General features: G+C 39.2%; 1 protein-coding gene across 1 annotated transcript; it reads left to right on the top strand.

Moving 5' to 3' along the window:
* The first annotated feature begins 12,104 nt into the window (after positions 1 to 12,104).
* On the top strand, positions 12,105 to 12,747 carry LOC103990973 (auxin-responsive protein SAUR71-like). The gene has a single exon (XM_009410294.3). It carries the CDS (start codon positions 12,160 to 12,162, stop codon positions 12,529 to 12,531), a length of 372 nt encoding a protein of 123 aa, XP_009408569.2. The 5' UTR covers positions 12,105 to 12,159; the 3' UTR covers positions 12,532 to 12,747.
* The last annotated feature ends 1,363 nt before the right edge of the window (positions 12,748 to 14,110 follow it).

Below are 14,110 nucleotides of genomic sequence, written 5' to 3'. Positions count from 1 at the left end.
TTCAAGGGCGACCGCGACTCCCCCTCCACCTCGCATTTAATGCGCCTCTCCCCCAGTGTGGTACGTCCATTTAAGGTTGCTGAGGTCCACGCATCGCCACCACCGCTGCCTGCATCTCCATTGTATTGTTGCCACCGCGCGCGTGATGGGAGTCTCGTCCGCGCCCGCCATTAATGCCGCTGCTGCTGATGAATGCGATGGCAAACAGCAGACGGTCGGAAGAGTCAACATGACAAACCATTCACACCATTTATTGGGTTCTTATGCCTCCATTCCCCATCATTTAATAACATCACTTTCCTTCTCTCTTTCGAGCTTTTATTGGGACAACAAAAATTGCAGGGTTTGATTTAAATAAATAACAAAGCATCTCTCTCGGTGAATGAATGCTTGAAGCAGAAATTGACCTCCAAGAATTCATGACTATCTATCTATCCTTGACTTGATTACTTTCTCTCTCTGTTTTCCAGGATGGAGGTTGGCTTCTTTCGAGGATTATATCTATGGATAGAGAGAGAAAGTCGTCGAACAGCAAACTCTGACATGGGAGAAGGAAGGATTAAGTCTCCCAGAGGAAGTAGAAGAAAATACATTCAACTTCTCTGTCCCAATTGCCTCACTCCATATCCTAAATTCCACCTAACACAACTAATCCATTATGGTGGATGCATACATTCAACATGTCGACAGTCTTGGGTAATTCAATGACCTCAATTGCAAGGTTCTGGTCACGATCAACAGCAGAGTAGCTACCTTGGTCACTATACGGAGAGATTGCCTTCGATCGTAAGATTAACGGGAACAAGGTGGTATGCATGAGGTCTGCTGCTGTTTGTCCACTTTCTGGCTACAAAATTGTTTCCAGCTTGGTAAGCTAAAGATTATGATATGAATCCAACCGGTTACATTCGAAATTAAATTCCTTGAATCCAACTAGATGTGGCAACCCCTAATGAATAAGGAATCCAGATCCAAAAGGCATCATCATCAAAAGAGTATAGGAATAGGAATGCCTTTTGATAAATTAAATTATTATTCCGAATTCAACTCCAGCGAAATCATGATAGAAGAAGACATTTTCAAGAATCATTAACTTTGCGGAGTGACCAAATAAATGCTTTGATTGTACCATATAAGTTAATCTGAGTGCTAAACAATCCTATAATATAAACAGGTGTAACTCATGCACTTGTATCAAACAGTAATGGCCGCATTGGACATTTCCAAATTATAGCAATCGTAGCAGGAAGAAGAGAACAAAACATGGAGTTCTTCAGTAACCACATCATGTTGACTACACACAGAAAATGTTGAACATCACATGGAATTAATTAATTCTAAGCATCCCTTGCTGACAGTAACCAAAATCTAGTGCTGCCAGTTCAAGCAACAGTAGGAAACATGGGCGCATGAGAAAGAACATTGGTGCGCATCCCAGTGCCCATGGAGATGAAGGTTGCTTCCACATCCTGTCTAAGAATGTTATTTCTGAAGTTGGTGTTTGTATTGCAGAATCCAAACCAGAATTGCTAAAACTTTAGGATGACAGGACTATTCCTACCTAATGTTTATCTAAGATGTCCCAAGCACCAACAACAAGGGTCAAAACAGCAATGAGATTGAAAGGTGAAAATAAAACTGGTAGATTTGTCAACATTATTATCTTCATTGAGTATGCTTCATAGGGTTTCTACTGTAGTCTATCTATGTAATAATTTCCTGTTCTTAGACAGCATTGCTGGTTTGTTTCACTGTCATTGTGCTTGAGATACAGCTGTATGCTTAGTTTTAAGTCAACAAGTAACTGGTTTTGCTGAAAGGGATTGCTTTAATTGGATTTGTCACCTTATCTTTTGTGTGTGGAACTATTCAAGGCTGATTGAGACATTGGAATCGTAGACCAGAAAATATAGTGTTCATTCAGGGTCGATAAAAATGTGTATAATAGAAGAGAGCAAATGCATGATTGGCAGAAAGATTAGCTTCCCTGAGAAGCATATCAAATTCCATGACCAAGTATGTTAGAGGTCTGCAGAATAATTCTCAGCGAATGTGTCAATTATGAACATGGACTTCGAGCTCCAAGGAAAACGAAAAACAAAGTGATTCTCTTGAATTGAATGGGTGGAGAGATGGAAGAAAGGAATTCTAATCTAAAGATTTCATATGACTCCTTGGTCCTGAGATGTCAGCTTTACATTTTGCTATTAAATATCACACTGATTGCAAGATTGCGATCAAAAGTGGAACTCAGCTCTTGCCCATATAAAGTTGAAAACAGTATTAGGCCTTGGTATAATTCTTCTAAATCAAGTTCTTCATCTTCATTTATAATTTCTGGTTCTTGCTTGTGTTTAAACTAAAATTCTCACATACTGAATTAGATGGAATGAAAAAGAAAGGTGACCTGTAAAACATCTTTAATAAACATACTTTTTTTCCTTTTTCTTTTGAATTTGAGGAAATCCTATATATACCACTTGTAGCCGTAAAAGAACAAGAACACATCGATGCATGCATCAAGTAAACTGCATGTCTTTTCCAAGGTTTCCTTGTCCAGATATTTCTTTCTCTGTTCGAGTTGCTGAATGAGCTCAAACAAAAAAAGATCTTTAAGCAGAAGGAAAACACGGCAGCTAAAGATGCCATCTGTTTTGGGTTTCTCCAATGCCGTCTCAAAAGGTGGAATAGATGCTGCAGAGAAATATCCCAATGGCTTAGCCCCAGTTGGTATATGGCTACAAAGAGCCAATCTGCATTTGTCTTGGATCCCAGACAATGAATTGAATTCATGTTAGTGAAAGACAAGGAAATAGAAAGACCTTTGTTTATGAGGAAATAGAAATACTTGCTACTCATGTAATAGAAATACTTGATATATATATATATATATATATATATATATATATATATATATATATATATATATATCAAGTTTGACTCAATCATGAGATTGATTAGATTTTTTCTATTATCTTTTATTAAATATTTTTCTTATAACTTTGATATCATGATAATTTTTTTTTTCTATATAAGGACAAATTCTAACAAGATTGATGTAGCCTGATATGTACGAGATTAGACATCAATGTTATTAATTTACGAACCAAAGTTATGTCAACTAACTCAGTCAATCATTAGCAATTTGAGGCTATTTTTTCACTCTATCTTTTTTTTTCTTATCTCACACAAATGAATATATATATATATATATATATATATAATTAATTTATGTTAGCTATTGTAGGATAACCATAAACTCTAATACACATTAATATGTTTTATAGAGTTATGGATGATGCTAAAAATATTAGGAGTATTTCAGATATTTTATTCTATTGTTTCATTCAGGGTCAATTAAAATAAATTTTTATTATGGTTAAAAGTGGTTAAGATGAAGTTAGTTTCTCAAGAGACATTACTCTCAATGACATATTTTGAAGGCGTATTTTATATCAAAATATGCATCAACCAAATGAAAGGGCCAAAGTCAAAGTCTTGGTCGTTGTTGTCTTCCTGGAAAGGAAGCCGCCAGATCACATCCGCGTTAACATAGCTCATCAGCTTTGTCTTGTCCAAGTACTGGGCATTCAGTGCCGGTGACTTGTATTGCATTTTTCTCTCCGGGAAATCATATCATCTCCCACCCACCCACATCAAGGACTACAAGTCCAGCAGAGTCATCCTTGACCACAAGTAGATGGCTTGAGTACTTTGTTACGCATTAGATACGACCAACCTATCTATCTATTTACCTTTTTTCGGTTTACATTCCATTAGAGCATTAATGATCTGCACATAATATATGATTTGATTAACTGCTAAGCAACCTTCTACATATCTATCCTTCTGAAATTTCAAAATAATTAAGAAAATTATTTCTTTGGATGGACAGATATGAAACATAATTGCATTTCTGTATTCAGTCGATGCACATGAGAATTGAAACTTCACAAATCAAATGCCACATTCGTTTGATCAGATCTTTGATCATATGAAAGATGCTTTTTCTTTTTCTTGAACAAAAGGCAAAAGAAGAAAAAGCAATACAAACCGAAAAAGCACCAAATTTAGCTTGAGGAAAATGTGGTGCAGTAAGTAACATGAGACCTAAGTATCAACAACAGAGAGCTTCTTCTCTTGGGGGAAGAAACGGAGGAGTCCTCTTCGTGCTGTGCATCACTTGGCTGTCATCTTCAACACTTGCTCAAAATGCTGTGCATCACATGGTATTCTAAGGACGCCCTTCTGCCGGTAGCCAAACTCCTGAGCTGCCAACTCCAGCAAGCTCACAAAGCATGGATGGTCGAAGGCCTTCACGCTCACCACGAACCTCTGCAACTCCTTCCCTGTGCCCACCATCACCGGAACATGTCCTTTAGGCGCTCGATCTACTCCGCGTTCCTCGGCTGGCTTCCCCATTCTCCTTCCGATCGAGTGATCGAGCTGCACATCTCTCTCCCTCTAATATGTGTGTATATATATACATATCGAGTCCCGGAGAGGAAAGCTTGGCATGTTTGACTCGAACGTCACGTTGTACGGAAGCTTTTCAAGCCACTGGCATGCAGTTAGATAGCTTATAGTACTTCTTTGTCTGGTCTACACTCGATGAACGTAACATGAAGAAAGGGAGGTGTGAAACCGGGAGAATGGGGGACTGTTCTTGTCTGCTTAGGGGCTCCATGGAACCTTCAAATGCATGTCTTGGATGGAGGATGGGAATATTTGTTTGACTTGCATTGTTGATGAAGAAAAACACGGCTTCAGATCTCACAAAAACCATCTTTCTTCTGGGTGTTTTCCTATGATTGTTACATGCATGCATGCAGGTGAAACCTGCGGACTCTTTCACCGCTTTAAGCTCATACTCACAGTAGCATTCAGCTCTCTCGGTTGCTCGTTCCTCCATGGAAGATGGGAGTCAGCACAAGAAAAGAAGATGTCCCACCATGACATCGATGCGTGTGTGACGGTGAGATGAGAGTTTCAGGACTGTACTCAAAACGACATGTGAGTTCCTCGGATTGAAACGGTGGGCGATGCAGATGGTATGGTGGTCTTCGTTGAATTGGAGCTGATCTGGCCATGTGAAGCCCCTTTTAAGAGCGTGGAAAACGAGAACAGAATCTTTCATGTTCTCAAATGCTGCTGGTTTTTTATGGAAATTTTTGGGCCAATATATTTAGAATATATAGAGACGCATCCAATATCTGGCCAAGTTTATTATCACATCAGATTGATCATCACAAATGGCATCAAAATGATCAAATAGAAAAAAAAAGATTATTATTTTTAGGATAGTAATTTTGATCGATTAAATTGATAAATTAATTATCTCATTTCAATCATAACATAATAAATATATTATCATGGTGTAAGAGTGGAAAGACTTCTTATAATTAGATCGATTAAATCGGTATGATTGTCCCCAAAAAAAATTACTAATTTAATACATATTGATCTTATCCACGATAGAGTTAATGATTGATTCCTATAAGACTTCAAGCTTGTCTAAGAATTCAACCATTTTATTTCGTTTGATTACTCCGACGTTAAAGTCAACAAGGCAGAAGAGGAAACGGATAAAGCTAAAGAAGTCATCATGCACAGACATCAATCAGACATCAATGTCGAGTGCCGACATCGAACGCTTGGAGCCTAATGTGAAAACTATGGATCATGTGATGTGGACATTCGTCATCAAATTGCATCGTATTTGTTGGTCAATAGTAGAAATTGGGTCAAACAAAGTTGCTGATGCTACTACGATGTATCATATGTGATTATATGTTCTTGGATTTTATCTCTCGGGGAAGTGATAAGAAGAACCGCAAAGAGTAAGACAATGACATGTCCTCATCAATTAATTCGATAGGTAATCATGTCTAGAAAAAGAAAAGATGAAAGTCATTCTTTACTTATATACTTATATGGACAATGATTCAAGATAGATGATTATGTGTTATCCTCGTTGTCACGCATGTGAATAAGATATCAAAGAGAGACTATTGGAGATAGTTAGAACCTACTTCTCCATAGAATATCTCATATAATGTGTTAGTTTGGCAAGTCCCATAGTTCCACATCGGGAAAATCAGACTTGTCGTCTCGTCTTGGAACTATAAATAAGGGCCTGAGCTTTGGTGTAAATACACCACGAGAAGTATCACAGACACCACAAGAAGTACAGCAGACATCACAAGAAAACCTGCTTATGGTTTGAAGTCTTCTTGTTTAGGAAGCTGAAGGTGTTTTATGGCCTAGGAACATTTCCTAAGGCATTTGTAAGTGTCCCTCTTTTATAATAGTAATTTGCTCCTCTTTCTTCCGTGGATGTAGGTCAAAGTCATTTGACCGAACCACGTATATCTGGTGTTCTGATGTTTTGTTTGTTCTTGTCGCTTTTATTATTTTCGCTTTATTGTCTTTGTTGTGTTGCCAAAATTACCCTTTGGTAAATATCCTGGGGCTAGCTCTAACAAATTGGTATCAGAGCCTGGTTCTGGGATCTTTTGGCAACGATGACAATAACAAAGATTGTTGTCGAGAAATTTGACAGAAATGTCAACTTCAGCATGTGGCAACTCAAGATGGAGGCCATTCTGGTTCAAGACGGAGTTGATTTGGCACTTCAGGGTGCTGAGAACATTCCAGATGGTACGTCAAAGGAAGATCTTGCGGGTATGGATAAGAAGGCCCGATCCAGCATCATTCTAAACCTCTCTGACGAGGTTTTACGGGAGGTAGCTACGGAGACTACGGCTAAGAGCATGTGGGACAAACTTAAAGCCTTGTACATGAAGAGGACAGTGGAGAATCGTCTCTACTTGAAGCAGAGTCTGTATATGCTTCGGATGGTTGAAGGTACATCTATACTCTCGCATCTTGATAAGTTTGATTCTTTGGTTATGGATTTGGAGAATATAGATGCAAAAATTGATGATGAGGATAAGGCTTTGTTGCTCTTGTGTTCTCTTCCCCAATCTTTTAAGCATTTCCGTGATACTTTGATTTATGGAAAAGAAACAGTTTTGTATCAAGAAATTAAATCTGCACTGAAATCTAAGGAGCAGATAGACAAGAATATCACTGGGGAAAGTAGAGAGAATCAAGCTGATGGTCTGGTTGTTAGGGGGAGAATGGATAAAAGAGAATTTGACAGTAGTAGATCTAAATCTAGATCTAAATCCAGACATAGAAATTTGGAATGCAGATATTGTCATAAAATGAGGCACATTAAATTTGATTGCTTTAAATTGAAAAATAAATTAAAGTAAAAGGAAAATTTTGTTGAGAAAACTATTGAATCCGCTGAAGCTAGTGTAGCATCCGATGAGAATTTTGGAAATATTTTCTTTGCTACTGATGACAGGACAAAGTCTAAAAATGAATGGATTTTAGATTCAGGTTGTTCTTATCACATGTGTCCCAATAGGGATTTGTTTTCCACATATGAATCTTGTAATGGTGGAATTGTTTTGATGGGCAATAATGCCGTATGTGATGTTGTTGGTAGAGGAACAATCCGAATTAAAATGCATGATGGTATTGTGAGGACGCTCACTAATGTTAGACATGTTCCTGATTTGAAAAAGAATCTCATTTCTTTAGGCACCCTAGAGGCCCTTTGGTGTAAATACACAGCTAAAGGTGGAGTTATGAAAGTTTCTAGAAGTGCTCTTATTGTTATGAAAGCTTGTAGGTCTGGTAGCTTGTATATTCTGCAGGGAACTACTGTCACAGGTTCAGTTGCAATTTCGTCATCATCATTGTTTGATTCTGACATCACCAAATTATGGCATATGCGTCATATGAGAAATATTCGACCACCACAAAGGTATGCAAATTTGGTTGCATATGCTTTGTCTGTTGCAGAAGAAACAAGTGAAGTTGGTGAGCCTACTTCCTATTCAGATGTAGTTTCTTGTGATAATTCCACTAAGTGGTTGATTGCTGAAGGAAAAGTCCTTGTTCAGAAAATTCATACGAAGGACAATCCAGCTGATATATTTACGAAGCCTCTTCCGGTTTACAAGTTCAAGCAGTGCTTGGACTTGGTTGGTGTTCATTGTTGGTGATTGCCCGTTGGGGCTTTTGTGAAGAAGGTGGAGCAAGTTTTGTTGGGACATGCCAAGGTGGAGATTTGTTAGTTTGGCAAGTCCCATAGTCTCACATCGGGAAAATCAGACTTGTTGTCTCGTCTTGGAACTATAAATAAGGGCCTGAGCTTTGATGTTAGACACACCACGAGAAGTACCACAGACACCACAAGAAGTACAGCAGGCATCACAAGAAAACCTGTTTATGGTTTGAAGTCTTCTTGTTTAGGAAGCTGAAGGTGTTTTATGGCCTAGGAACATTTCCTAAGGCATTTGTAAGTGTCCCTCTTTTATAATAGTAATTTGCTCCTTTTTCTTCCGTGGATGTAGGTCAAAGTCATTTGACCGAACCACGTATATCTAGTGTTCTGGTGTTTTGTTTGTTCTTGTCGCTTTTATTATTTCCGTTTTATTGTCTTTGTTGTGTTACCAAAATTACCCTTTGGTAAATATCCTGGGGCTAGCTCTAACATAATGTTCTGACCATTTAGTATAAAGGCTCGTCTCCAACATAATGAAAAAAAGACTTACTTTTTTTGGTCACTCATGCACTCATATAATTCGGGTTGCTAACTTGGGTATTGGAATGATCGAATCAAGAAACATTTTTCGATCTCGATCTTCATGTAGGTGGTACCTCAGGAGCTCGATGTTTTTCACCTAGGCGACACCTAGAATAGTTTATCCCTTTACAACCAAGTATAAAAGCTCATCTCCAACACTCATAATCTTATGTTATTAACTTGGGCGTTAGAGGGACCTAGGACTAGGTCGAGAAACCTCTCCTTACCTCAGTTTTTATGCAGGTGACATCTCAGGAGCTTGATGTTTCCATCTCAGAGACACCTCGAATAATCCTATGCAAACGGGTTCGGACCATGTTAAACTGATTAAGACATCAAAAACTTCTTCTCTCATCAAATAGTAATGTATGACTTTTTTTTTTTTATTTGAAGCATACATATAGGTAGTCATCGATACATTATACTTGTTTGACCAATAATGAGATTTGATCATATGAGATAAACGATGTCGCACTAGTAAAAATGTTAAATTCGTCCCATAAGGTTGATAATGCAACATTGTTAGAAAGCTAACTCAACCAAGTTGTTACTTCACAATTGTAACCTAATGATTCAATGCATGATCTCATAGTCCATTAATGATCAAATAATGCATGTAATCATTCATATCATTTACCATCATCTAACCTAATAATTCCTCATCACATAAAAATCCCTCCAAATACTTATTAATATTATACAAACAAATCTATACTAATTAAGTTTCATAGCATATATCTTTGGCATAATTTTTGCATTATCTTTCTTAACTTTCCGACACATCAACATAAGATGGGCTAAGAATTAGATCTCGGTTAACTCCGAATCTAACCCATATGTTGGACAATTAAAATCTATCTCAACACAAAGCAAGTGATATTTATTCTATATCTTTAGGTGAAAAATATAAAAAATAAAACCCAAATCTCTTATAAAATCCGACATCCAATTTTAATATGACGAACTCTATATTTAGGCTACAGTGACATAGTGAAATTAATCGAGAGTTTAGTCGGCACATATCAAAAACATTTCGTATGGGACAAGAGATGGTACCTAACTATACTAGATGGTACCTAATTATACTAGATCAGGTACCACATTCATCCCTTGGCTTCGTCATAGTTTGAGTAGATATGAATCATAGCATGTCCTTATCACTCTGCAAATTGGCACATCAATGGGCCAACAAGAAGGAATGATACCAAACTTATCCACACCTACCCTTTGTTTCAACTTTTTACCTTTGGGTGAGGCCTAATTTTTCACTTCAATTCTCAAGTCAATTCCAAGGTTAACGAGCCCCTAATCAACCCCAATCATGGTTAGTTTATATATATATAATCACCTTGGTGAATGTGCAAATATTCCTACAGAAATAATTGGGTGCATACAAATGACAGAGAGAGCAACAATTGCTAGACACAATGGACTTGTGAATTAAATTTTTGTGCATGTACCAAATCTTGGTCATTTCTTGTCATTTTATTGATCAAGGGATTTCATTTTATGTATAATTATGAGAAATGAGTTAAGAAACTTTGTTTCTTTAATAATAGGATAGCAATCGAGAGAAGCAATCCAATGACACCAATTCAGTGTTGCAACAATCTTTCTTTCTCCCCAAGATAAATATATTCTCAATAACCTGTTCTTATTGATCATTAAGCACACATAATTGGATAACCAGCTTCATACTTTTTTTGAATATGCAATTTATAATCATTAGATTGATCATCACCCTTGATTAAATGGTCCCTGGTAATGATTTTTTTTATTTATTTTTGGCATAATCGCAAACAATCTCGTTAGAGTAGATGCTAATGGACAATGTCGATTGGTCCGATGAACATATTTGGTCTCTTCATAGATAATTCTTTGTGATTGTCATGTTTACTATGTAATTACTTATGGATGAGTAGTTTTGTCGACAATGTGGAGAGCTCTTTGATCGTGGAGAGTCTCCAAACAATTCTTGGTAATTATTATTATTATACTTAGTAGGAGGAAATTACTCTCCGCTCGATGTCGACGTATATGGCTGATTGATCATCTACTAATTTCAAGCTCGCAAGGATAGTAAATCGTAGGTTCATGGAATCGTATATGTAAAAGAAAATTCTTTTCCTGACATGCAATTGTAAATTCATGCATGCCATGCCAAATTGGACATCATCATGACCTCCCCAAATATTCAGAAGAATAAAATAGAAAACACCTTCATTCTTTAATGGGTGTAGGAACTCCCAAACACAAAAGCATCATCGTCGTCATCACTCGCCAAACACCCAACTGAAGGTGGATAGTTTACGTGACTTGCTTGGGGATTGGGCAGAGGCACGAGGGGAAGTCTCGTCTTCGTGCAGCTTTTTGGCTTTAGGATACATTAAACTAAGTTACCATAAATGCTTAAAGAACGCATGATCGACTCACCAAAGGTCCGGCCGTGATCAGTAATGTACGGTGTACGTCATGGGCGCACTCGGTAGTATTCTAAACCCAACAGATGCATCAGCACCGTCCGATCTACGTGGATATGCGGAATCGACGATCATCGTCGTGAATGCGCGTGATGGGATTTGTCGAGGAAAGCCACTTCCTATTAGTTATTACTATTGTCGTCGTCGTTACAAAGGTAGCGGAGAAGTGGCTCCCAATCCAATGACAACTTGGGTTCGTGTGATCTCTCGCTTATAGGCATTTAGAGAGAAGAAAAGGCGACTGACTTGAAGTTGGATGAATCACCGAACAAAAATCGGCCATCATCCTACGAGTTGGATTAGAGCAATCGTATTCTTCAAATAATTCCACATATAAATTTCATGTAAGTCCATATCTAGTACTCCTACCTCGAGCATTGCAGTGATTTATGCTAGCGATGGAGGCCATTTGTGTGTGGGGGGGGTGGAGATTTATCGAGGTTAAGTGCAGCTTAATTAATTGAAATGGGTGTTGTGGTGCACAAGGTGGTGGGTTTTATACTCTCTAACTATGGTATCATGGAACAGTGTGTCACGGTCACCGTACCAAATGGACTACGGAAACCATATCATCCGCTTTACCTACTCCACTTCCATATTATATATCTTCACAAGAATTAATGGTTATTAAGATTTATTTGTTTATTAAAGCTTTCTCCGGTGGTGTGGACTGATAATACATTGGTTTCCTCGTTGGCTTTTGCGTTGACTCCACGTTGATTTTGATCCTATGCGTGCCGCAACTCTACCGCCGAATTAAGACAGGAATCGCCAGCGCGGCACACATCAAGAACCGCGTTGTGTGTGGATCACTACGCAACTCGTGACGCTAAAACGGCCCCCACGCGTTGAAAGAGCCGCTCGCTGTTGTACGAAGAACAGCTAAATCGGTAAACATAGATATAAATAATGGATTTAAAAGTCCTCCATTTTCCACTATAAATACGTACCCACCCACAGCGGCGGAGGCCACCTCGGCTCTCCTCGTTCGCCATCCTCCCACGGCAACAGAGAATGATCCGGCGGCTGTCGAGGGTGGTCGACTGCGCCCAGTACGAGTCGCTGCGTTGGTCCGGCAAGGGGAGGCGGCACGGGGAGCCGGCGCAGGGGCACTTCCCAGTGTACGTGGGGGAGGAGATGGAGCGGTTCGAGGTCCGAACAGAGCTCCTCGCCCGCCCGGCCTTCGTCCGGTTGCTGCGCCTCTCCGCCGACGAGTACGGCTACGAGCAGCGCGGCGTCCTACGCATCCCCTGCCCCGTCCCGCTCTTCCGCCGCCTCCTCGCCGCCGCTTCCTCCACGGAGGAGGAGGAGGAGAAGAAGGAGAAGGAGAAGGAGCTCCTGCGATCCTTCCCCGAGTTGCTCCTCGGTTCCTCCGACCGGAGTTGACCCGGCGTTTCGAATCGCTCGTCCTCTCGCGCCCCCACGGTTTCTCGATTCCCGGTTTTGCCCTTGCAATCCTACCGCAGATGAACCGCCCGGTGCGCTCAAAGGAGAAGGGTAGTTGTGGAATTTTGTGTTTCTAATCATCGAGTGTATGCACTATATCGATTGTAAATACGAGTGTATTATGCTTAATATGAACAATTATTGTCTTTGTCTTTTTTTTTTTGCCCTTAAATGAGAATAATTGCTTATATAAGAATTTACCCCATTAAAAAAGTATTTCCCAAACGTCATTTATTGCTTGAAAAAAAAATTGGCCCGACAAAATAAATTAACATCTTCATTATTGCTTATATATATATATATATATATATATATATATAATGCAAGACGAAAAAGATGATTAGCGTTAAAAGCACACATCGTACGAAAAGGAAGTTTGGATTCTCTCATGATATATGACGATGAAATGTCAACGCAGTAGGTATCACAAATAATCGCCTTAATCTGTCTTAAAAGAATAATTTGTCCTAAATAAAAAAACTCTTTAATCATGTTTTAACTACTAGAAAAATTGAGCTCAGCTGATCCATTCTTCCTGATCTTAAATTCTTTCATGTGCGACTTAGAGCACCACCGGGCATCTTCTGCGCTGCACAAAAGCAGAAGCTCTCATGTCTGATTGAATCTTACGCTTGGGCTTTTAGTTCTGGAGTATCTTTCACTCCAGTTGGGTCTGACGGGAACATTTGATCTTTTTGTTCCATCTATACGCTCTATAACAACGTCTCATCCATCAGAATTTGACGATGCAATCAGCAGCTGTGATGGATTTTGTCATGGCCATCTCCCTCCCTCTGCTTCTCTTTTCGATGCTGCTGGGCTTCAGCTGCTACTACCTGGGGAGGCTGAAGGGGCGGCAGGACGCGCGCGCCCGCGTCGGCTTGCAGCAGAGTTAGGAAGGCCCATATTGTGCTCGGCAGCCTTCTCTACGTGTGGATTCATGTTTGTGTTTTGATTCAGTGTAACTTTTGATCCATAAAATTGAAAAGATTTGTGATGATTTCTGATCCAAACACCACAAGAGACTCTGATATCGGTAAAAGTTTCTTCCTTTCTAGTCCAAGGTCTCATTTACAGAAGATGATCGCAGTTCCAATCACAAGAACGAACCTCTTGAGCCCCGGTACTCACAGAACACGAGCTTCTGGTTACAGACCACCTTCTCCTCCTCCTCCACCGCCAGCGATCTCGGCGATCTGGTGGCGCTGACACGTTCCTGTTACCCACTTTACAGTTATATATAATGGGGGAACTAAGAGCCGTGAGTGATGGATTCTGCTGCTTGTTTGCAGCTTTGTGGAACTTGTAGCAAATCTCACATATTGGTATTTCCTTCTGTCGTCTTACAATTTAATATACATCAAATGTTATTCTTCTGCTTGGCTTAATGCATAGCTCACTCGCATCTTATCTTTTATTGTCGTGATGCTGAGCCTCTGCTTACTTATCAGTGATGCTAACTACAAAATGAACAGTGTAGTGATAGCAGAATAATTATAGACATTATGTTAGGAGTAAA

Source organism: Musa acuminata, chromosome BXJ2-7 (genome assembly GCF_036884655.1).
Source record: "Musa acuminata AAA Group cultivar baxijiao chromosome BXJ2-7, Cavendish_Baxijiao_AAA, whole genome shotgun sequence".
NCBI classification, from domain to species: domain Eukaryota; kingdom Viridiplantae; phylum Streptophyta; class Magnoliopsida; order Zingiberales; family Musaceae; genus Musa; species Musa acuminata.
Note: the sequence above shows the minus strand (reverse complement) of the source record. Positions and strands in the feature narration are given on the sequence as shown.

Bases quoted from the DNA above. Each gene is read 5' to 3' on its own strand.
- LOC103990973 (XM_009410294.3), top strand. From the start codon at position 12,160: ATGATCCGGCGGCTGTCGAGGGTGGTCGACTGCGCCCAGTACGAGTCG.